Source organism: Lissotriton vulgaris, chromosome 5, assembly GCF_964263255.1.
Source record: "Lissotriton vulgaris chromosome 5, aLisVul1.2, whole genome shotgun sequence".
Taxonomy (NCBI): Eukaryota; Metazoa; Chordata; class Amphibia; order Caudata; family Salamandridae; genus Lissotriton; species Lissotriton vulgaris.
The window spans coordinates 289756906-289782273 of NC_141693.1; the positions used below are offsets into that span (position 1 = coordinate 289756906).

General features: G+C 44.3%; 1 protein-coding gene across 2 annotated transcripts in view; it reads left to right on the forward strand.

Moving 5' to 3' along the window:
* The window catches only part of UBE2J2 (ubiquitin conjugating enzyme E2 J2), a 167145-nt gene that overhangs the window by 70427 nt on the left and 71350 nt on the right, over nt 1-25368 (forward strand). For both annotated transcript variants that reach the window (XM_086921462.1, XM_086921461.1), the window contains exons 3-4: nt 517-557; nt 23319-23421. In XM_086921462.1, coding sequence (XP_086777588.1) covers nt 517-557; nt 23319-23421 — 144 coding nt within the window. The remainder of the gene's footprint in view (nt 1-516; nt 558-23318; nt 23422-25368) is intronic.

The window sequence follows — 25368 nt, forward strand, 5'->3', positions numbered from 1 at the left end:
TATAACCATGCAGTATTTGTTCCCGGATCAAAACACAGTGATTAACGGCTACTGGTGTAAACCAAATAAAAGGTATAGATTTCATTAGTCTCTAATGGCTCAGACTCGGTGTGAACTGTTAGAATTCAAAGTTGGGATATTCAAATTGCACACACATCTCTGCAATAGGCAGTTATTACACTGAGGTATATCAGTGACTCATTGTTTGGATGTCATGGTCTACTTCTCTGCATTGAGTTAAAGTACTTGGTGCAGCACTGTTTCAACGATGTGTGTGCATATATCTTGTAATCTGAGGTGTTTGTACCAACACATGTTCCAAAGTCTCTGTAACAATGCATATATGTTTTGAGGTGTCTGCCTTCAGGCAACTAATTCTTATTTTATTTAGAAAACATCGAGTCAGGTTCTTTTGTGAAGATTTGCACAAGGTTAACACCTGAATCTCTTTTTTGTAGGTTTTTCTAATTTGATGTTATGTACCTCACTCTCCATGCTTGTCTTTTTCTTTCTCAGGCATTATGTTGTGTGGGGCCCTGAGATGACACCCTATGAAGGTAAGCCAATGTTTGTAAAAACCCTTTCACATGGCTTACAGTGTAATTTTATATTTGGTATAAATTCTAGATTTTAACGTTTTAGAAGTATTTTGATTGTTTTGCGATGATGGATCACAATGTGAATCAAGTACAATGTTCAATTGAGTTTTCAAACTTTAGATGATAAAATTAGGAACCAGTCTTCTACCTAGTGGATTTTACAAGCTTTTACATCCTTTGCCCGTAGCTACAAATGCAAACATTTGTTAAATTTAAAAGTTCCATAGTTCAAGTATCTCAAATGATTCATTCATAGATTTATGCTGTGCTTTTTTAAATATTTATTTTACAGACTGAACACGATTGAATTTGTATCATTTGTTTCAGTTAAATATAAATTCCATAAAACAGCACAATTAATTTATAGTAAATTCAAATTCAGAACCATAGTCTCACCTCCAATTTTAATTTAAAACAAATACTTATTTTATAATATAAATGTATTGAGTTTAAAACATGCAGATGTAAATAAATACAGAAGGCAGAGAGAGTGGTTACCTTTTGTAAAGCGCTAAATCTGAATTTTAACCCTTTGGCTGCTTCGAACGTTCTGCGCCAGTGCTGAACGTTCGAAAAACTGGAGGGGCTGCATCGGCCAAAGGACGTGCGCAGCACTGCCGAGGTAGTGCTCGCGATGACCGTTGGCCGACGGCAGCAGCAAATGGGTTAATATGGAAAAACAAATGTCTTTTCAAAATGTTTAATTGCAACAGACCGGGGCAGCCCTAGTACCTGAACCTGTGGCAGAGTAAAGTCTAGACAAACAGATTATTACTACGGCACATAGAAAAACAAATAGAAAAACAATAATACCCCTACACAATAACAAAATATATACAAAATCTAATTAAAATGATAATATACAATCACAAGACCATGGTGCTCACAGGGTTACACACAAAGCACATACAGGTAGAGATTAACAGTGTAAACAAAAACAGCGGCTGAGGAAAAATTGTACATCTGTCACAACATAACAGAAACAAAACTAGCAAAAATTGCAATCACAAAAGATCTATATAATATGCCTACAAAAATTCATTTAAAAGACCAATGAAAAATAAACCAGTTTCATTATTCAATGTATTATTAACTGCTAGTATGACCGCCATCTTGAGGTATTGCAACCCAATGGGTAATATCATAAGGGGTCACCAAAAAGAAACCAGCTGAAAAATCAATCTCACCAAAGCATGATCTGCAGTCCATATATTCACTATTCTATTTCCTCTAAAATATGATCCCATAAATGCAATACATCTAACCGCTCCCAATACCGATAATAGTTCCTAGATTTCAAAGTACCCAACTAAAGTGTAAAAAAAAAAAAATTTGAACTGTGGTTAGTTATAGAATGAAAACCAAGAGAACTCAGTACGTTTTGTATAGCAGCCTACCGAGATCCATATTAAAAATTGCGTGCAGATATTTCCGTTCTATTAAGAACCACAATGTTTCAGCTCAATTTATGGTTATCTTGGTGTCAGTTGAAATACAAAACACCTGAGTGTCAAAGACTTAACAGCCCGGGTAAGGAGATAAAGCGAAAAAGGCCATCTTAGTCTAGTCAAATTAACAGTAATTAAACTGTAGTACTCTAACGCATCAAAATCAGTCATTAGAAATCTAAAATAATGGCTAATTATCCAAAGAACCAAATGATCTCAGTTGAATACCACTGCGCCAAGCCATAAATAGTGAGATACAGCAACCCAAAAAGAGAAAGAAAACCACCATCTTAGTTCAGGCAAATGATAAAATACTTAATCGGATTGACATATGGGCACTCCAAAAGGAATTAATTATACCATACCAGTACAAGTTCTATTCACTCATCTAGGTAGTGTCGACAGTTCCGGCTCAGTAACATCCGTGCTGGATGTGACGTGCGTGGTGCTTATATAGGCGCCCCTAAAGCATTACATCATGTCCTTTTCTTTCCGTGCCATCCGTCATAGATCCGGAGAGCTACCCTGGTCACTTTTTGACCAACATTTCAAATTTTGCTGAGTTTCGCCCCACACCCCCACCCCCTTTCTTCCTTCCTTCCTCCCACCCTCTTATCACTATGCTTGGGATCCACCCCCTTCAAAACCTACAGCTTTTAAACCTCGTGGGGAATTTCAGAGAGATGTCTGTGACCAACACCCCCACTTTGTCTGTCTGTGGTGCCTGGGTTTGAGCCACAACACCAAGGCCTGCCACGATTGTCTTTCTATGCACCCAAAGGCAGTTTGGGAGTGGGTGATGAAGCCCCTTTTGCAGCGCAGTGGCGGAAGACCCTGTGTCTCTTTCTCACCCCGGGGCTGTCTCGGTCTCACAGTTAATCCTGGGTCTACTCCCGTAGCGATTTCCATGATGGATCTTTCTTGAAGTCGTTGTCTGGCAAGTCTAAAAAAAAAATTACAAATGAAAGTCAACACCGCTTGACTTCGCACTGTTCCAAGGTGATGGAAGGAGCCTTGCACCTCTAGGCTGAACCCCTTCGAGCTATCCCAGATCTGGACCAACTCCAGTCCTGAGCTCTATTCCGGCTCTACAATCTTCACTGGAGTTCAGTCCCTAGACGCTGTTTCCTGCTCCACATAAGGAGGCTATCGTTCTGCCTGGCTCCAAGGAGGTGCACTTTTGTCCCGGCCGAGGTGGCGGCACCCAGAGCATGGAAACCTTCTGGTTCATACATGGTGCCTTTGACTTCAGTACGAGTTTGAGGGTGGAGTATTGGGCACTTGACCCACCATTGACATTACTCCGTCCTATTCTTAAGAGTACTGGTACTGTTAATGCCAGCGGGTGCAACACCTTCCTAGATGTGCGCTTGGTCTCTTCTCCAGTTCTGGTCACCAAAGCGAGTGAGGCCTTCGCAATGGTCAGGAAAAGGGCAGCTGAGGCCTTGACCTCTAGCTTCCTTCCATAGAAGTGAAGACTAATGTCTTAATGAAGGTGCTGTAGCCAGGGCAAACTACCACAGAGTCCATTCTACCATTTAACAAAGCAAGCAGGGATATCCTCCTCTGGGTCTGGTCCAAACTCTGATCAAGGGTCTCAGTCAACCACCAGGTTGCCTGCTGTCACTGCCCTGTACTAAGGGACCAGGAATTCCCTACCCAGAAACCAACCCCTTGGAATGGGAGTCAAAAAGATTTGACTCATTTGCCGAGAAGATTTTCTCTTCTGTCAGCCTGGCATTGGGATCAGTTAATCCTGCTTGCCTTCTGAGATGCCACTCCCTCGCCCTGTGGGATTTGGTGGCACAAGTGCTACCCAGGGTCTCTGAGGAAGCTCGGACAATCCTCACACAAGAAATATTCGATGGCTGGTATGTGGCAAAATGTGCTACAAGTTGTGGATGGACACCAATAATTCCAATGACAGGGCCACGGGCTCCAGGTAGCTCTTAGTACCACGATTGATTGCTATCCTCTGACATTTCGGTGTTCAGGTGAGCCTCATGGACATGCCCTTCGATCTCTCCGCCTGTTGGACGAAAAAACAGAGGCTGCTCTGGGTATAAATGGCAAAATATTTTAGGATGGCAATAATAATATTCTAACATTTTATAGTACCAACGCTTGATCTTGCTAGTTTGTCCACTTGGGCTTTCATTGATAGCTTGGAGTCCTTGGTCGTTCCGAGGCTTCTTACTTCCTGCGATACTTTAGGCGTTGTTCCCAGATCATCAGCCCAAGCTGCGAGTGAGTCATAATTTTTCCAAACCCAACACGTGAATATTTTCGTTCTGGAAGCATGCAGTGTGAGATAGCTCCACATTATCCATTGATCCACGGCTCTGAGACAACTGAAAATTGGCGAGTTTCCAATGTCATTGGGCATTCCAGTTGAAGGAGTATTTGGGTGTCTCCTGCATAGTTCTAGCAGGTGAGGTGAGATTGATTGATCAGTGCCAGTAATAATTTTATGAAAAGCATGGTGAGATGATAGAGCCTTGAGCGACCCCTGCTTTTGCGAAGTACGCTTTAGAGGAGAAAGGAGGGTATGGATGACATGAGTTCTTTTTTGAAGGTAGGATGTGATCCAGTCTAGAGCTGACCCCTCTATTCCGGCTTTGTACAGCCTTTGTATGAGAGTTTAATGTTGAACCGGGTCAAAGGCAGCAGAGCGGTCCAAGAGAAGTAGCATAGTAACCCCCGAACCCTGTCAACGCTTAAGGTCATCCCAGATGACAGCAAAGGTTGTAGAAGAATTATCTTGAAGGTTTGTGGTGGACACAGGTAAGAAGGGCTGCCGGCAGGCCTGCTTGCTTTGACCAGGTCCATAAACTCACTGTGTGAAATTTGTTGGAAGGAATGGAGAGGCTGGGTTAGAGTATTCTTGGAGTGTTTTGGAAAAGGGTTGGTGCTTGTGCTTTTTCTTCTTTTTTAAATGTGATCAAAGTGTCTGCTTTGGCTGTGTAATGATTTGCCAGTTTGTCTGTGAAATCTTGAGTAATGGGATGAGCTCCTTCTAGGCAATTTGTACCCCTTTTTTTTCCAGCATTTTGGACAGCTGACGTGTGCAATCTGTTAAGTTTCTCTAGGCGAAGTTTGTCTTGATTGGTGTTTTTGAGCCAGGCCCGTTGCAGCTTTCTAATTTGTAGTTTTATCTCTTTTATCTCTGTATTTCTCCAAGGTGCCTGTTTTCTTTTGTTCGATTGTGTAGTTTTTAGTGGTATCCGGATATCAAAAGCTTCCTGTAGCTCCTCATAGTTTAACAGAATTTATTGTGTCTAGATCCGTACTGGATGCTAGCTGTGTTTCTTAGTGTTACAAATTGAGTTTGTTCTACGGTCGCTAGGTGTATGCACGTAAGGTGGTTTTAAGTGCCTCTCTTTGTGTTTTATTTTGGAAAGCAAGTAAATGGTAGTCTGACCATGTGAGTGGAGGCATTGTTTGAAAGGTAACTAGTTCTGTATTTGCAAAAATGACTTTTAGGATGTGTCCAGCGAAGTGTGTGGGTTTGCGGACGATCTAATGCAGGTTCAGTACGTTTAGGCTAGTGATTGTTTTCGAAAGGGGCATATTGGGCTTGTCAAACCAAATGTTGAGGTCACCCAGAATGCATGGGTTGGAGTGTAGTCTTACCAGGTTTGAAACCATGTCTAGTAGTGGGTCTGGGAAGGTTGCATTGCTAGGTGGAGGTCTGTAAAGGATCACAAAGTTACAGGAGGAAGATGGTGTAGGATTGCATCTGGTGAAAAGGGCCTCACAACCTTATATGGAGATGTCATCTGCTTTATTGATATGTAATGTTTGCCTGAACACAACAGCTAGGCCACCTCCTCTTTTGGCTGTACAATTCCGCGTGAAAGTTGATAGCCTAGAGGAATGACTTCATGCAGGACTGGAGCCACATCACTTCCCAATCATGATTCAGTTATGAAGAACATTTCAGGTTGTGTGTCAGTAAGTAGGTCGTAGATATGATTGTTTTTAGAGAGCGATCAAGCATTTATTAGTAGACAGTTAAAAGAGTGTGCTGTTGCGTGTTTATCTAGGTTCCAGATCGATACTGTGACCTTATGCCCCTATTCGGCTATAAATCCATTTATTCCCTATATTGGCATAACCGTTCAAGTGCGATTTTCTGAAAAGTCATCTCTGGCCTCACACGAACAGAGCCACATTCCAGCATAGTTCTCTCTGCCACTTCCTTTGCGACCAATTAGTGCAATGACAGAGCAGTAGTCACTATCTGATATTCCTAGATAACACTCCGAGTTCTTCAACAAGATAAAAACTCAGCAAACCTGGAAAACCCCGCTTGCTGTGTTTTGATTAGTAATGGAACTCTAATGAGCAACTGATAACTATCACTTCCTAGTGACATCTTTAATTGACGTCTTATGTCCAGCAAACTTGCGTCAAACCCGGCACCTGTCAGGTATAAATATTACCAACGTTGCTTTAAGCAATGCGAGCTACTGTTGCTGATGCCAGCTGCCTGCAAGACCCCGTGTTGGTAAATCTAGCACTCTGTCGCTGCAGCCTGCTGTCCCTGTGGTGGTGAAGCTGCTGATACCATTATCGCTGCTAAAGCGCGAACTATGGTACAGTACGCTTAGGAGCTGAACAGCCGTCCTCTGCGAAGACATCCAGCAGATTCCAGCTGCCCGCGGACGCTGTCCCCCCTCCTTCCTCGACGCGCTGAAGAGAAGCCGCTGCCTTTCTCGTGCAGAGAAATCCAGCTCCGGCGTTTCCGGTCTACCCTCGCAGGTGACTGGGATATCGAGAGTGACCCCTGAAGGAGATACCAATCCTCCATCATTCTATTCAGAGGTATGGTGTTGACTAAACCCTTAGACGAGAATTCTTGAAACAAACCTTGGCAAAACCAACTTAACTTAAAGCTACTTACTTGCTCCCCTTCCACGTGTTAGGCTTAGGTCAGGCACACTGGGGTAGGCTTAGTTAGAAGCACCAGTTGAGTATGTTAGCCTAATGTATATATGACTGTATATATGTTTTATTACTTTTAAACCATTGTATGGCTAAGAAACCATATCAATGCTTTTACAGTTCTATTTCGCAATACTTATCTTACTGTACGTACTTTTTATAATAACAATTATTGCAATTGTGGCAATACATTTCTCTTGTACGAGAAGAAAGACTGTTCAATAAATGTTAACCCTTTATTGACAAACGCCCGTCTCTCTATTCTCTACATCTTGTGAAAGTAAACTGCACTAGACTGACTGAGTGAAATACATGTCTATTGTTTCACACGACCCTAGAGATTGGCTCTTGATCTGAGGAGCAAAGTTGTCATGTTGCACGGTTGTTGGAAAGCTGAATCCCTTCTTGTCTGTGCCAAGGAAACTGATCACTTCCTATGCAGAGAAGAAAGTTTCCAGTGACCTCTGAGCTAGTTGGTAACACAACCCAATTAAGTTTAGCATAGTCAGTGGAGGCCTGGAATATCCGCAGTTCCACGTCGATACTACTGTTTATGTTATTCCAATGCGCAGGGCCTAGTGGGAAACTAGGAACTACACTACAGTGCTTTGGTGATAGTGTGACTTTGTTATGTAGAAGATTAAGCAGTATTTTGTGGGCTTGTAGTAGATGTGTCCTTAGTGTTAGTATTAGCTGTATGAGGATAGCAGTCGTGTAGCAGTTCTGTTTCGTGTTCCTCATTCAGCAGGCTAAGAAGGCATTTTGATGGGTCAGTGTGTGTTGGTGGTGGGGACTGTTTGAGAGGGAGTTGGTGAGCTGTGTTTTTGTGGTGTAACCTTGTGCAGTAGGCATGGAGAAGCGAAGTTGTAAAGAGTGGAATGTTGCTTATTTGGTTTGTGTCTGTTTCGTGTATGATTTAGGGGCGGGGGGTGCAGCATGATGGTCATGTTGTAAGGTTCTAAATTGTCCAATGGATGAGAGGCGGTTAAGAGTTTTTAAGAGTGTATGTTTGTAGTTTGCAATGAAAAGTATTATGAGGTGTTGTGGGTGAGAGATTTTGTTGTGCTGGTGTTATGTTTTTGAGGAGGAGTGAAAGGAGGTGCTTATGTATTTGTTTTCCGAGAAGGATTTGTATGTAAAGGATTGTTAGTAAGTGGAAGTTGTAAGGTAAATGGATTGGTGATGTGTTTGTGAGTAGAGTGTATGTTAGAGGTGATGAACTAGAGTTAAAAGGTAATGTGTGGTTGTGTTATTGTGGTAAGAAGAAGAGAAACGTGTTGTTGGGAGAAAAGCTGGAAGGCTGAGTATAGGTTTGTTGGTGACAAAAAGGGGTCTGTTACGAGTAATTAGAGCAGAGTGTGTGTGTCTGGATGGTATATAGTTCAGTATAGTATGAAATTCGGTTGCGTTAGTTATAAGTGGATTGGTTATTGGCATGGAATAGAGTGTGTTGTGTGTAAGTGATTGTGGAAATGTGTGGTAGCTAGGATAGAAGGGTGTATAGGTTTGATTTCTGGGGTTTTGTAGTGGGTGCTGAAACATTGAACATTGTCTTGGGTTAGTATGTAGTATGTAGTACATAGCTGAGTGCTATGAGTGTTATTCTGGTTGTGAATGGGGTAGGGTGGGGGCTGGTGTATGTAAAATTGGGCAGCATTCCTGACCCTAGTCTCAAATAGGCAGCTGCCCTTGCCCCTTGCCCTCTCTGCCCTTAGCCTGAGTACCCGGGCTGAGACACCCTGAACCCTGACTTAAGTAGCCCTAGTAATCAGTTGACCACTTTGGCCAATGGGAACCGTATTCCTAGCCCCTATCAGTCACAACACTAGCCCTAAGTCTTAGAACCAGTAGGACATCATCCAACCACTGCACTAGTCCCAACAGCCAATCGTGCTTGAAAACCTATGTCCAATAGAAACCCCAAGCCCAGGAACCAATTAGAAACCACCCACGTATCCACCAATCAGATCACTAACCCTAAGCCCTACATCCACTAGAATCACTGACCCAGGAACCAATTGGCACCCTCAAATACTCAACCAATGAGAACACTAACCCTAATCCAGTAGATACATCAGATACAGCCACCAATCAGTGCACACATGTAGCATCCAATAGCCGCCTTTAGAAGGTGCCTGCAACATCCTGCAGGGTTTTCTGGGCAGGGGGTTGGCAGCTGCCCCTCAATTCAGAATTTCCTAGGAGAGCGACAGGCTCAATCCACAATCTGGGGTTCTGCAGCTAAGGGCCTAGAAATGTTGCCCTCTAACAATGTTGCTTTTCCAAGATTTGAACAACTCACTCTCCTAGCCAAAGAAATAAGTGTTACAGTCCTTTTCTAAACATATCTTGAACAACTAACAGCAGATTACTGCAGTCTCAGAGCACCCTCTGTATTGTCTCTAATGTATAATATCTCTGTTTTTGTTGGTTGGGGTGGGGGGGGGGGAGGAGGGAGTTAATCTGTTTTCACTGACTTGCTAAGACAAAATGGGAGCTGGGTGTGGATTGCTTAACACACCGGTCTGGGAACAGATCAAGGGAGAAACTAGGACAGAAAATCAGTAAGGCAGGCAGTTTACAAATACAACAGATTTTGGTCTGCAAAGCCCACAATGCAACAGATAAAATTAGACTTCCAGGGGCAAGTAACACTTTATAGGATAATTTTAGATTGTTTTACAATAATAATATCCACATCTCCTAATGAATGGACTTTTAACTAATCCCTAAAATGTTGTGTTTGAAATTATATCAGTTGTTTGATCTCTGACGGAAAATAAGAAACACTACTGTTATTGAAGAGAGGATTAGAAAATGTAAACTTAAGAACATTACAAGAAAAGTTGTTTTTGAAACATTCACAACTAAAATGTTCATATTTTTCTGAAAGGTTGGTGACCTAGATTTCCCCATATTATGAGTGAATCTTTATATTTAGGTAACTGTATTACCTCGACTAATTTATTGCTTAATTCACATGTGACTGATTGAGATCTAATGCTGCCAAAAACGTTGCTCTGTTTGTAAGTGGCTGTGTTCTAATACAAAGGGATCCCTGCTGCAACCTCAAATCTTTATTTTTTTTTAAATAAATTCTTTTTATTAATAAATGAACAAAAAAGAACATCCAGTGAAATACCAATTTTCTCAATGCGAAGCTCAAGTTGTCACATGTACAGAATCACATATTAGTGTATACATTGATAGGATCACAGGGATTCCTGCTCTTCTGCTTTCACTTGCCGCACCGGGGGCGTACTTATCTCACCACGATAACTTTTCCATGCCCCCCAAATCTTCCCCCATTTCACCGGGCAACCCCATGCCACATAAACAGCCCTCGCCCTAAACATACACGAGTCCAAATCCTCCGCCCACTTGGAAATTCGGGGTGGCTGGCTAGCTTCCCACAACTGAGCGATATTTCGTTTCGCCTCCATATATGCTAGTGTCACCCATTGCTTCTGATACACATTCAAATCCGTTGGCTCCCACACATTCAGTATACATCTCCGGGCTTCTGGTCGTATTCCCTCCCCCAATACTTCTTTCATCTCGTCGTGAACCCTTGTCCAGAAGTCTTGTATGTCCACACAATGCCACAAAATATGCATAAAAGTGCCAAGCTCTCCACAACCCCTTCTGCACTCTCCACTCGCCTCATATGCACTAGTCGAGGCCCTATAATATATGATCTGTGTAAGATCTTTAGCTGCACCAGTCGAAGCCTCATCTGACTCGCCACCACTTTCGGGGAGGAAACCGCCTCCACCCAATCTTCGCCATCTAACTCTAACCCATCAGTCCCCCACAAAGTTCCAATACATTCCAGCGGGTCCTCCATATTATTGACCAGCTTTCTATATATTAAGGAGATTGTCTTCTCGGGGAGGTGTCCATCTAACACTCGGGGAGGTGTCCATCTAACACTCGATCCTCAAGAGGAGAGGCCTCTGGAAATGTGGTGTCCCTAGGTGCGTGGGTGAGGAGGGCATGTCTAACCTGTCGATATCGATAGTGCTGATTATCATGCAAACTGTACTGTTGTTTAAGCAAATCAAATGTATGTACTTTGTCTCCTTCCCACACATCCCTGATCTGGCTGATCCCAATGAGATCCCACTTGTCAAATCCTTTAGACTTCCACGAGCTCCAGAGTCTCTCGGAATTGAACAGGGGGGTGGCCAACGTTAACCTTCCCTCCCAGCTCAAACATCTATTAGCTGCGTGCCACACATGAACTGCATGTGCAGTCTGGCCCGCTAGCGAGAACCTCCTGTGCCCGGCATATAAAGCCCTGATGATATCCCCACCCGGCGCCTGCCCGCGATCCATAGCATAGCGTGGGTCCCCAGGGGGACCATAGACTATATGATTCACCGCTGCAAGTTGTGAGGCCCAATAGTATTTCCTTAAATCTAGGAGTCCAATACCCCCATCATACCATGGGAGAGTTAATTTTACAAAAGCTATTAGGGGTCTTCCATCCCAGAGAAGCTGCCTCTGAAGTGACTCTATCTCCCTAAAATAGGATGCCGGTACCGGGGCCATTGTATTCTGGAGTACGTACAAAAATCGAGGTAAGGCCATCATCTTAAATAGTACCGCCCTCCCAAGCAATGATAGCGGAAGAGCTCTCCAGCGCTCCACGTCATTTTTAAACCGGCTCAAGGGAGGGCCAAGATTGTTACCTTGTCTCAACTTCGGGTTTAGTGTTGTGTATATACCAAGGTATTTAAATCCCACTGGCTCGACCTTTATAGGGCATGACTGCGGAATCACAGGCGGCTCTCCCTCTAACACAAATAGCACCGACTTCGACAATTGATAGCAAACCCGGAGTACCTGCCAAATATGGCCAGCACAGCCAGGAAATTAATCAAAGACGCCCTAGGGTTGTTGAGGTAGAGCAGGATATCATCCGCATATAGAGAAATCTTATCCTCCCACTCCGGCGTCCACCGCAAGTTACGTATAGACCGATTCCCATCTAACCCATGCCGCCAGGAAATTAATCAAATACGCCCTAGAATTGGTGAGGTAGAGCAGGATATCATCTGCATATAGCGAAATCTTATCCTCCCACTCCTCGTCCACCGCAAGTCACGTATAGACCGATCTCATCTAACCCACGCCGCCAGAGGTTCCAGTGCCAGCGTAAAGAGAAGCAGAGACAGAGGGCATCTCGGTCTCGCGCCCCTCCCAAGAGACAAATCGACCGATTTACAGTTATTTACAACCACCCTGGCCAAAGGATTAGCATACAATAATCGCACCCATCCAAGGAACTCTGCACCAAAGCCCAACTTTGCCAACCCCGCTAACAAATAGGTCCATTCGACCCTGTCAAATGCCATTGTGGCATCGAAGGACAGCAGGCTCCTGTATCTTCGGGGAACTACCCAGGATGCCGTGTAGCCTCCGCAGGTTTAGAGCCATATTTCGATGCGGAAGTTGACCCTTCTCCCTACTCTCCAGGAGCATAGCCCGGATATACGGGGCAAGTTTATGAGCATTCAATTTGTACAATTCTATCGGTATCCCATTGGGGCCAGTTGCTTTCCCGGATTTGATCTCTCTAATCGCCTGCCCGACTTAGTCGTCAGTGAAGTCCAAATACTTCCTATCCTCTTCAGACAGTCCCGGCATGCAAATATCCTTAATCATTTCACTATTTTCGGCCTCTGTAAACCCACCAACTGTGGTGTACACACCTTTATAGTAATCCGAGAATTCATCAGCCACCGCCTGCGGGTCCGTAATACTACCAGATCTTAGTCCCTCTAGCTCAGGCACCAGCCTCGATGCCCATTCCTCACGCTCCAGCCAAGCTATCAATTTACCAGCCTTGTCCCCATGCTCATAGATTCGACTCTGTATGGCATTATTATGGACAATCGATCTCTCCCTGGCAAGGCATTTTTATTCATCTTGAATGAATGAATGAATAGAGGTCTTGTAATGCGGTGACTTAGCCTAAAGGGTATCAATGCGCAGAAGACAGACCGACATAGTCTCAGAAACAGACAAACGTAGAGTCTCAGAAAGGCAGAAAAACATAAAATCAGTAGGCATGGGAAAAAGTTTGCGGAAAATCCCCAGTGAGGGTTGCCTGGATAGTTCAGGGGGAGAGAATTCCAAAGTCTGGGGGCCAAGGTGGAAAAGGCTGCCCCCCCCCCCAACTTCGCCCTTTTAAATCTGGGGACAGAGAGCAGATTTCTAGAGGCCGAGCGGAGAGTTCTACTAGGAATGTAGGGGCTAACAAGGGACCGAATACCTTCAGAACCTGATCCAAAAACTGCCCTATAGGCCATGCAGATAAGCTTGAAAGAGATCCTGGCCTGAATTGGTAGCCAGTGGAGACCTTTCCTGGCCTGAGTTGCAGATGCAAGCCTAGGAAGGTTCAAGACCATCCTGGCTGCAGCGTTTTGGACGATCTGGAGGCGATGGAGAGACTTCTTACTAATGCTGCCATAGAGCGCATTACAGTAGTCAAGCCTGGAGGAGACTAGGGCGACTGTTGACTGTTTGCGGGCATCAGGCGACAGATATGGGGCAATCTTTTTCAGCGTCCGGATGATGGCACAGCAGGTGGACACTGTTCTGTTGACCTGGAGGTCAAAAGAGAGGGCCGGATCTATAAGTACGCCCAAATTCCTGCCCGAGTGGGACGGGTGGGGACAATCCCCCAAGGAGGAGGGCCACCAATCCCCAGACCACATATATTGACTTCCTCCAAAAATCAAGACCTCTCTTTTCTCCATTTAGTTTTAGATAGTTCCGTACCATCCATTGCGAGACTACCTCCATGCAAGCTCGGAACTTGAGGGCAGAATCTTTTGTTGACTGAGTAGTGGAGACAATAATCTGGGTATCGTCGGCGTATGACAATACCTGGTAGCCAGAAGATCGTACCACTTTGGCAAGTGGGGTTACATAAATGTTAAATAAAAGCGGGCTCAGGGCAGAGCCCTGCGGAACCCCACATTGCACAGACTGAGAGGGGGACATAAAGTTACCCAACTTTACTTTCTGCTGTCTCTGATGGAGGAAGGAGGATAGAAGATTAAGGGCACTGCCTCCCACCCCTATCCCCTTCAGCCTGTTAACCAGGATTGAAGGGGACCGGGTATCGAAGGCTGCTGTAAGATCGAGCAGCACCAACAGCGTGGTCTGTCCCCTGTCGACCTTAGATCGGATGTTATTGACCACAACTGTGATGGCAGACTCGGTACTGTGGGCAGCACGAAACCCATGTTGGGAAATATCCAACAGGTTCGCACTCTCCAAGTAGGAGGCCAGATGGCGATTAAGATGGGCCTCCAGTATCTTGGCCGGGGCTGGAAGCAATGATATGGGCCGGAAGTTTTTCAAGACTTCAGGGTCCAAAGAGGCCTTTTTCAGAAGAGGCTTGACCACTGCAGTTTTCCAAGATACGGGGAAAATCCCCTCGGTGATAGCCATATTCATGACCTCTAGAAGAGGAGGAAGGACAGCCTCTACAAACCTTCAAATTTTTTAGAGGACAAGGGTCCAGGTGCGAGCATGACTTAATGGCATCTTGAAGGCGATTTAGTTCAACCGGGACTGGAACCAAATTTGGAAGCCTCATCTTCGGCGGGAGAAGGGGAGGGAGGCAAGGATGCGCAATTAGTGTCCAGCTCCAAATTAAGGATTTTAAGGGAGTTGTAGATATCCGCAATTTTAGAGTGAAAAAAGCTCGCAATGTTATTGCGGAGCTCCTGTGCCTCAACAACAGAGTTAGCAGCTTTCGGTGTCCACAGAGTGTCGATAATTTTAAAGAGCTCTCTCGATGATTTTAGCAAGGCAGTGATGTTGCTAAAATAGTTCTTTTTTCATTGGCAATAGCCCTTTTGTATTCCCTCAGTGCCAATTTGTGTTGAGTTTTCCCAGGGGAGTCGGGACGTGCATACCTGGATCTTTCTTTTTGTCTGCACTTCTGCCGCAAAAGCCTTAGACGGTCCGAGTATCAAGGCGACGAGGGACTCTTCCTGGCTGAGTAATATTTTATAGGCGACGCTAGGGTGTCCATTGCGTTAGATAAGGCGTTGGACAAACCAATTGCAGCGTCATTGGGGTCTGACAAGGAGAGGGAGCAGTAGCTGTCATAAATGGGGCGAGGGCAGTGTTAGTGACCTCTCTATACTTTCTTCTGGTTTCCCATATATTCTTATTCACTTTATTATCTTGCCTTAACTTCAATAGGTGAAGGTCCTTCTGAGCGGCAGATCTAGCCACCCTTTCCTCCAACTTTATCACATCGGCCTCCACACTGACCACCTGTGCCTGGTGTTTCCTCTTCCTACCCGCCACCAAGGATAGGACCTCGCCCCTCACCACTACTTTATATGCTTCCCACAAAGTCTGCGCTGAAGCAACCGTGCCCACATTCTCCTGGAAATAACGTTCCGAAACCCGGATCACCTCTTTTTTGGTAGCAGGATCTTTCAAATGCCACGCACTAATCGGAGGCTACCCTGCCAACAGCCGGCTGTCCAAACTCAACCTGCAACCACATTGGGGAATGGTCAAAGATGCCCCTGCCAAGGTACCATGCCTCCTTAACTGTAGCCACCATTGCTGCCGGTATTAACATGTAATCTAACCCTGACCTACTACTATGCGCGGCGGACACATGAGTGAAATGTATCTGTGACGGTTTACTTATCCGCCAGCTATCCACCAGCCCCAACGTTTCAAGGAAGTCTGGGAGTCATCTTTGCGATGGCCTAAGTGTCCGTGCCGGATATCTGTTCATCTCCCCATCAAGTACGGTATTGAAGTCACCTCCCAACACCAGGAGGCCCAAGGGCAAGGTAAGAAAAACGGCACTCCAGTCTCAAAGTGTCGGGCTGAAGGCCAGGTGGTACGTATAGTGACAAAAAGGTAACCGTACCCCCCTTCCCCCCACCCCCCAACTGCCCGAGACTCCAACATACCTGCCCCTCTGATCTGACCAGGTAGCCTGAATTGCTAAGGGAAAAGAGTTCTTTGTCAGAATGCCGACTCCTCTGGACCCCGTTGTAAACCCGGCATGGGCCACCAATTTTTACCCCCTTTATGGAGGGCCATGCAGCGGTTACCAATAAGATGTTTCTCCTGCAATAAAAAGACATCCGGGGAGTGCCTCATAACAAGCTGGTTTACCATCCCTCTCATAATCCTGTCACCCAGACCGTTTACATTCCAGCTCAGCACCTTTATCCCCGATCTCTGACTAACATGCAACATTCAACCAACACCAATAACGTCTATCTGCGACAATGTCCCTTGATGTAAAAAAAAACAATAACAAAAATGCAAAGAAAAGCCAAACAATGCAGTTATTACTACATAGGATAGAATCAAAAAACAAAACCACAAACCCAGTCTGTGTACCCCCCCCCCCCCTCCTCCCTGCACCCTTCATATGGCAAACGCCCATCCCCAACTCGCAGTGTGCCTGTCGCCCCTTATCTCCCCTATCAAGTAACTAAAAGTAGTAACTGGGAGGTAACCAAAGCCCAGCCCCCCAGGTAGTCTCTTGTGCCGTAAAGTTGTAATTATTGCTATTCAGATCAACAGAAATTTTTGCGTTCGTATCTCAACATTTGAACCTCTCTGCCAGCGTCTATAGGTACCTGGACACAGTCTTACTGTTAAAGCCTCTCCTCCTCAGATCTGGATTCGTGTTCTGCAGCCCCAACCGTGGGCCTACTATCGAGCCAGTCCTCTGCCACCTCCGGATTATCAAAGAACCAGGCCTTTCCTTCCAGTTCTACTCGCAAGCGAGCGGATACATCATCGCATACAGCTGCCCCTTAGCTTCCTCTTTACCGGAAGGAAACTTTGTCTTAATTTCTGTACAGTCTGGGTGAAGTCCGGGAAGAAGGAAAGCGTCGGGTTCTCGTACCTTAGTGGGGTCCCTGCCCTCGCCGCCTGCAGGATGGCATCACGATCACGAAAATTAAGCACTCGGGCGATCATGGGTCGAGGGGGCGCCCCGGGTCTAGGTCTTCCCCCAGGCACTCTGTGGACCCTGCTCCGTCCATCACCACCCCCTTTTGTACCGCTTTGTTCGCCATAAGTTGGCAGGGTATGCTCAGACGTGAGTCCCTTGCTCACTTTGCCACTGGATTCAAGGAAGCCTGGCTGAAGACGGCTGTAATGCCAGAAACCGGTCCTAGGAAGCTTGTTTCCGGTCCAGGGAAGGCATGGCTTGGCAGTTCGGTCTGGACTGTTCCCATGAGGCACAGGGTCAGACTGATTTGCATATGGTCATGTCTGAACTGGGGTGGCAGAGTGGGCTAAAGAACAGTGATGGATTAAACCCATACCTGTTGACTGGGTGTGAGTGTTTGATTGGTTCAGAGGCTCCGTCCATCACCACCCCCTTTTGTACCGCCTTATTTCCTTCTAGAGCCAAGACCAATAAAAGCTTCTTTTGTTGGGAAAGTAAATCCTGGCCTCTACTACAACCCTAGTGCTTTTGTGGACCAGTTTTCATGCTCTCTCTCAGGGTCCAGTCCCCAGTAGAGTCATCTTCAGAGCTTTGAGCCCTTCTGCTTTTTGCTTATGTGTAGCAGCAACAAGATGCCAATGACTTCACCCTTGAAGAACAGACCCAGTCCCTGGGTGCCAACAGGAGATAGGAGCTCTTCAGTCAGGAAGAATCTTATTTCTTCCAGATGTTTCTTTCAAGGTCCGGGATGTCTTATGAATGTGGTAGTGAGGTGCCAGTATTATCATGTGCACTTGGATTTGGAGTTTTTATCTTACACACAACTCTGGCAACTTTCTTGCAGAGTTCTCATCTCCTATTTTGGCATCTCGTTCTCAGTTTTTACAGCACACCGTCCCAGAACCCCTCATCCAAAATGGCCCTAGCCTTCTGCCAGCTGCAGCAGCCTTTCTTTACTTTTTGCTCTCCCTAATTGAAATTAGACTTTTTGCCTACTGGAGGCGCAGATAGAAAATCTGTGATGGCTGTCAAAATGGAAGCTTTTGGCTACAGACCACCCTATTTGAGGTCAGCACTTTGAGAGAAGAGCTGTGAAATCTGTCATTTGTGTTGACAGCTGCCCCATGCCACCTCATGGATGGTTAATCTATGCTTAGTGGCCACTTTTATCACCAATCCCACATTCCCACTACCAGAGGCCACTTCAGTGTTAATGTTGATGGAAAATATCAAAGAATCTTCTTTCAAAAAAGTATTTGATTTTTTTTAACTAAGTGGAAATTAACCCTAATTGACTGCTTTATTTTGTTCCCAGTCTAAATTATGACTATTTTTTATGTTTATTGAATTGTATGTAGGTTTACCACAGTGACAAACAGCTTTGTTAACGGTTTTCTGAGAGGCATGCTTGTCATCAATATCTAGCATGCCGCTATTTATACATTGAGCACACAGCTTTGTGGTCTTATTAGGCTTATTTTAGAGCTGATTTAGCCAATATGTAGAAGTAGGCTTTCCAACAGGGCGTTTTCGTTTCTAGTTGCCCCTGCAGGGCTTTTAAACTGCAGTCCAGTGAGAGCACGATGTTGCTTTCGGGAGTCACACACTCACCATATATATGGGTGGCACAAATCCACACTTTTGCCCACATGATATATAACTTCCAAGCCACTTTTTTCTGTACCACGTACTATGTAAAAATTAACCAATCTAAAGAGGTAAATTCAATGCTCAGTGTAAGGTTTTAAAAAAACATTCATTCTATGAGGCTGTTACCCGTGTCCTGAAGCAGAGTTCTCAAGTTAACAAAACCAGACCGGAAAAGGTCGGGGGAGACCAACAAAAATGATGTCCTTTCTTACCTATACCTCTGATATTTGTTTCGCACTCTCCGCCACCCCTTCATTGTAAAAAGGTGTGCTTTATTTCAATTATCTGGCTGCAAAAATGCAAGACTAGTAGGATCAGGACGCAGAAAACCAGAATTGTGCATTAAGCAATGAATAAGTTCAATTTTATTTTTAGATAGTACTACAACCACTTTCTAGTTTCCCTACACCATGCATTCCAAAAAGGCACAGACCATTAGCATACTGTTCCTTTTAGCTAGAACACTCTTTGCCCGCATGTGCTTAGATATTCATGTCCATTAATGGTGCTGGATTATGGGCACTGAGACCTAATGACGTTTGTGTTAGTGCAAGTTCATGACTCTCTCTTTACATGTCTCACTGCAGTGTTGTCTCGGCATATTCACATCCATTAAAAACATCATACCCTCTCGTTTCAGTTAGCTGCTCTTTATCCATGTGCCCCAAACTCCTTTCTCTGTTTGAGTGCACAAGTTATTTTCAATGTTCTTGTACACCCTTTGCATACTATCCTCTATCTGCTTTATCTTAACTGTTTCCTCTGTGTGGTCCAAGCAATCTCTGTATTCATATGCCCTAATCTGCTTTTCACAGTGTCCACGGACCCCCAGCTACGTTATCCCTGTGGAGGGAGAGGGAGAGAGAAAAAAGTGAATATATGGGAATAATCCTGTAACTATGGTGTGATTGCAACTGGCATTGAAGACTGCTAGCTTTTCACACACAAAATTTGTCTGTAGCTGGACCAACTGTTTGTGATTTAGGTTGTATGCCAGTTTGCGTAAGACTTCTTCCACTACCCATGTACACCAAGCCTTTTCAGTGTCCAGTTCGGGACTAGACTGAGGTGTCAGTCTTGACTCAGTGTTGGCTGATGTTTGCATACATCTTTTCTGTAGTCCTGACTGCAGCCAACTTGTGGAATTCCCTCCCTCCTTCAATTTCAGCTCTGGAAACTCACTCCTCCTTCTGTAAGGCCTTGAAGACCTGGCTCTTCACCAGCTTGAATCTGTAAGCCCTTTTACCTATGGACATTCTTGATCTTGATCGCTTTCCGCAATGCCTTGATGCCCCTGGGCTAAGTTTGCACTTTATAAAGCTTATATTCATTCATTCATTCTGGTGCAGAGTTAAACATGTGGTAAGCAGGTACTCTCAAAGGTCCAAATGGAGGAAAAATTGTGAAGAAAGAAAACCCCCAGAGGTACATGGACTAAGCTCAAAGAAACAAATCAGGAGTTGATGCAAAGACTGATAGAAAGACACCAGACTACCCAGGACTGTATAGTTATGAATTTGGAATCTGGAAACGTGCAGGAGAGACTTGCAGAAGATTCTTGATTTCAAGCAAGATCATGAGAAAAAAATAATGGGATAAAAAGCTAAAGCTGCTTTGGGGGCACCTTCATCTGAATTCAGCTGCCTTTTATGCAACAAATAAGTGATGATATAGGAAATACAGGATACAATTTTGATTGAGAAGCAGCAGTACGAATTACTGTGCCCACTATTTAGGATTGGGAATGAAGATGTAGTCCAGCTCTGCTTTTTCTGAGAACTATGAGAAGGATAATTCCAGAAAACATAAAATGACATCACAGGAATTACAGGAGGCATCTTTGATTGGGAAACAGTCATAGCATTCCACTGAGCCCATCATCTTAGATTGGGAATGATAATATAATCCAGCGCCACCTTGTCGTTGAGAACTATGAGGCAATAAAACAACTTGGAGGATTACAGACTGTAAGTAATTGCCTTTCTAAAATAAGAAAGCTTTCTCAAATAAATGTTTCCCCTAACATTTTCCTCGCAGAGGTTTAGGCATTTAGGGGAAAAGTTGTGTGGATCTACAATCCTTGAGAACCGTTGAGCCATTCTTGGTGTCCTTGAGGCACAACACTCACATGGAGAACAAGCATTTGCAATGCAATAGGTCTCGCATTTACGCGAGTTTGAGCTATTGGCATTGTAAATGACAATGCCTTTTATTTATGTTTTGTGTATGTTTGGTTAAAACCTAAATAAAGGGCATTGTCATTTACAATGCTAATAGCTTAAACTCTCACAAAAGCGAGACCTATTGTATTGCAAATGCTTGTTTGCTTGTAGGAGGTGCATCGAGCTTAGCTCTTTCATTGTACGAAATCTATTCTTGAAAGCTCCTAGAAGCCATATTTACTGTGTAGTATACAAATAGTATTAATAAAACAAAATATAAATCACATTTTATAGGAGTTTGCAAGGTGTTAAGTTTCTGTCCAAAGTAAATAAAGGGATGTGCTGGTTAAATAGGCAGACAGCATTTCCCAGGCACGGCCGGAACGCAGGGCTCGCGTCAGTAACTTAAGAAGGCAAAAGCCCCCTCTGGTCCCACGAGTGCAATCCGTCGGTGTCTTTGAAAACGTTGTTCAATGTCTTTTTGTCTTTTTGTAGTAATGCATGTTTGGGGGTAAAAAGTGCATTCACGGATGTCCAGCTGGGAAAGGCAGGTTTGTGGAAGAAATTGTGCATGTGTGATGTGTGCAGGTGTATTTGAAGTGTGTGTGTGTGAGAGAAGTGAGTGGAGAGTGTGCGCTTGTGTAGTCAGCGTGAATATGTATGTTTCTGATTGTCCGTGGAAAGATTGTATGTATGTATGTATGTATGCACGTGTTGCTGTGTATTAAAAAGAGTGAACACATGTATGCCTTTTAGGAAAGCAGTTTCTGTGTGCCCCAGAGACTGCATGCACATGCAGACCCCTCAAGAATTCCCATGCCAGGTGTCGGAAGCAATCCTGTCCTGTTTTCTTTCTTTGTCCTTCGGTATTTGTCATGTTATTCTGTGATTAAAAAAAAATATATATAAGATAGCCGTGTCTTACCTGCCGCTCCTCCTAGTAACTATTGGCTATCTGCAGTGAGTGTAACCACGAGTCAAATGCATTACCCTCTCCTCTTTACTCCCACCCCATCTGGCCACCACCCACTCCGATGTTTAAACTGTGAAATACAGCAATACTCATGGTTCATTGGGCCACGGAGCCCCTGAACCTGTTGCACCAACGGAAACCACGCGTCCGGACAAATGGCTGGTCTTGCGACTTACAGCAGCCCCACGTGTTTGAGAGGTGTGTCTTTTGTCATTAGCTTTGCAGTTGGGATGTGGTGTGCGGTTTGTGCCATAAGATTCCATGACGACACTCTTAGTGATCTTGTGTGGTGTTGAAATTGAAGACGCTTGTGCAATTATCATAGGCTTCAGGTGGCCTATTTGTATTTACTCGTTATAGGTACAGGGCTACAAGTCCCAGAATGCAAAGTAAAAAGGAACGGATCTGCTGGACGTGGGTCTTCTTTCAAGCTCTTTGTCTGTGTGTTCAGGAAGAGGCGTGCGCACGTGTCAGAAGAGCGTGGTTCTGCTTGTGTGTTTGTAGTCCATGCTTACCCAAGCGTCTTATCAAGAAACATTGTGCCAGGGCTAAGCAGGCTGTCCATAGGAACTTACTGGCAAATGTACACGTGAAACCGATGGTGTGAAGGAGGGAAGAGGAGCGAGTGGGACGACACATGACAGGACGGTTTGCAACAGCTATGAGTTGTGGAGTTTACAACTGCAAGGGGCAGTGCATGCTTCTGTGGAGACAGCATTGTGCATGTTTGCATGGAATGAGGGGCCCTGCACGTGAACATGTGTGGGAAACACGAGCTTGTGAAGCAGGGTGCATTTGTCTGAGTGTGGATGCAGGGCGCGTGGTTATGTGTTCGGAAGGAGCGTGGGCTTGTATTTTAGAAGAAGAGTGCACACTTTCACCCGGGGGGACAGACTGTGTGCTCTTGTGTTAAGAGAGGGAATGTATGCGCCTAGTTTGTGACACTCGTTTCGTGCCAAATGCCGCTGTAGAGAGTTTACTTGGCTACCAGTTGCGTGGATTGGCTGGGGTGAATTTATGTGCAGTGCAGACCCCCTCTCTCCCCCACCCGGGCTCAGCGAGGGCTGCTCACGTCCCGCCAGTGCTTTCGGTTTCTGAATGACAAGCTCTGTCCGGGGTGGGCTTCTCCTCGCTGGGTGCCCGTCACCTTTTTATTTAACTTTTCGTTTCGTTAGACTTCCCGGAATGGCATCATACGTGGAAGAGCTTGTGCTTGTGTCTAAAAACTCCTGAACCAGAACGAAAGCTGCACTATGATAGAAAATCCTTCTCATCCTGTGATAACTTGCAGTGCTGTAGTAGTGTTTTGTGATGATCCTGATAATGTGTTAAAGAAGAATGTTGTGTAGTAGAACACAAGCCAGGTCATGTCCGGCTTCTACCTTTCTCTCCATTCTGTATTGACTCCATCACACCTGCCTGATGCTCTGAACCTATTCTAATTGTGTGGTGAAATAATTGATGCATGTTTTATTATGTCATATGAATGTATTATCAATACATCTTTCACTTAGGTTTTTTTTATTTTCTGCCAATGAAAAATAACCAAATACTTTTCTAATTTTGCAACTCTAGGTGGCTATTATCATGGAAAGTTAATTTTCCCTCGAGAATTTCCTTTTAAACCTCCTAGTATTTATATGATTACACCTAATGGAAGATTTAAATGTAATACAAGGTAAGGATCTTCTTTTAAGCACTATTTGTTTGATAATTTCCATTTACGATAATGGGCAATTTCAGTGTAATACAAGGTAAAGAGTTTTAGTTTTTTTAAATTATTTGTTTAATTTTCATTTGATATATGTTGTGGTTGGTGCGGTGATCTGCCTTCAACTCCTAAACTCAATCTGCAACTTTTTCCTTTTTGATTTTTCCAATTAGCTTTTTTTGTATGTATTTCTTGTTTCATCCATCAAAACCAAAATGTCTTAGCTTAAAAAAGATGTATGGGGGAATTTAGAGTTTGCGTAATGGGAGAACTAGTGTAATTTGTTGGCTCACCCACTGAACATTTGGTTCCCTCCTCATCCACTCCAAAGTTCCCTGACTTGAGAGCATCTGAAGGACTGCCCAATTAGGCTATTTTTCATGTCTGCGACAGTGACGATATCCGGCAACCGTTCACAGGAAACGAGAATAATGACCTCCTTGTGTAGAGACAAAACTCCTTGCGGGTTGTTGCAGAAAAAGGGGGTTAAAAGGGTTCCTTAGCACTCACCCGAGGTACACCTATTTAGTACACGCAGAACAATTAATGCGGTGCACAAGAGGGAAGTATGTTCAACCAATATCCACAGATTAGAACCCCTCAAGAGGTTCTATGCAAGCATATGTACTCCCATATTGCACACTCCATTATTATATACAACAATATTGGTAAGAATTCAGTCTTCGGTTTATGTTTTTCAGTCTTGCTCTTTACGAGTGCTTTATTTCTTTCCATAATATTCTTCACAATAGGCAGTATGTTTTGTCGTAATCACGACTCCCTCAGGGCTCTTAAACAAAGTTCTCTGTATGAGGGCGTCTATGTCCAAGGTGTACATAAACCACAGTTCAACCCCATCACAGTATGGATTAGTTTTAATGTTGTTTGGATATAAGTCCCAAATATTGGTCCAAACAATTCCAAAACTTTGGCTATGCAACGTATCGGGTACGCGGCAGATTACGATACAGGAATCTGAGTCTGGGTCCAAGCTTACCCAAACTCTCTGGCTTGTCCCCCTTAGCGTGTGTGCGGCAGGTTCATAGCGTTCCTTGCCGGTTGCACCATTGATAAGCTACCAGAACAGGACACTCTGGTAGTATTTGAGCGCGATATAAAACAGCTAAATAAAATAAAATAAAATAAAATAAAAAATAAAAAATAAATAACATCTGCCAGGAGTACACAATCAGATAGCTGATTTACTCAGTCGTCAAACACAACAGATCCACGAATGGGAACTTCATCCCCAAGTTCTTCTTCCATTCTTTCATGTGTGGGGACATCCAGACATAGATCTGTTCGCCACACACGAAAACACAAAATGCCAAAACTTTGCATCCAGGTATCCACACCCATTGTCCAAAGGCAATGCGCTATAGATGAACTGGTCTAGGAAATTTGCTTCCGCCTCTCCCACTCATTCCATCAGTGGTGAGGAAACATCAGCAGCATTCCCTTACAATGATCCTAGTTGCTCCAACATGAGCAAGACAACCATGGTTCACAACTCTGCAGCAGCTATCAGTAGTGCCACATCAAAAGCTGCACCTCTCTCCCAAGTTTCTCACTCAGAACGATGGATGGATAAGACATCCAGATCCCAGCCAGCTCAATCTAGCGATCTGGCTCCTGAAATCCTAGAGTTTGGATATCTCAACCTTCCACAGGAATGTATGAACGTTATCAAAGAAGCTAGACGCACTACAACAAGAGCGTGCTATGCTGCTAAGTGGAAAAGATTTGTCATTTATTGTTCTGACAATACAATTGACCCACTAGATGCTTCTATTCAAAACATCATTTGTTACCATTCGCATCTGCAACGTTGTAATCTAACGTATACATAAATAAGATTACATCTGGCTGCCATAGCAGCTTACCTACAAAACAGACAACATCTGTCGCTTTTTA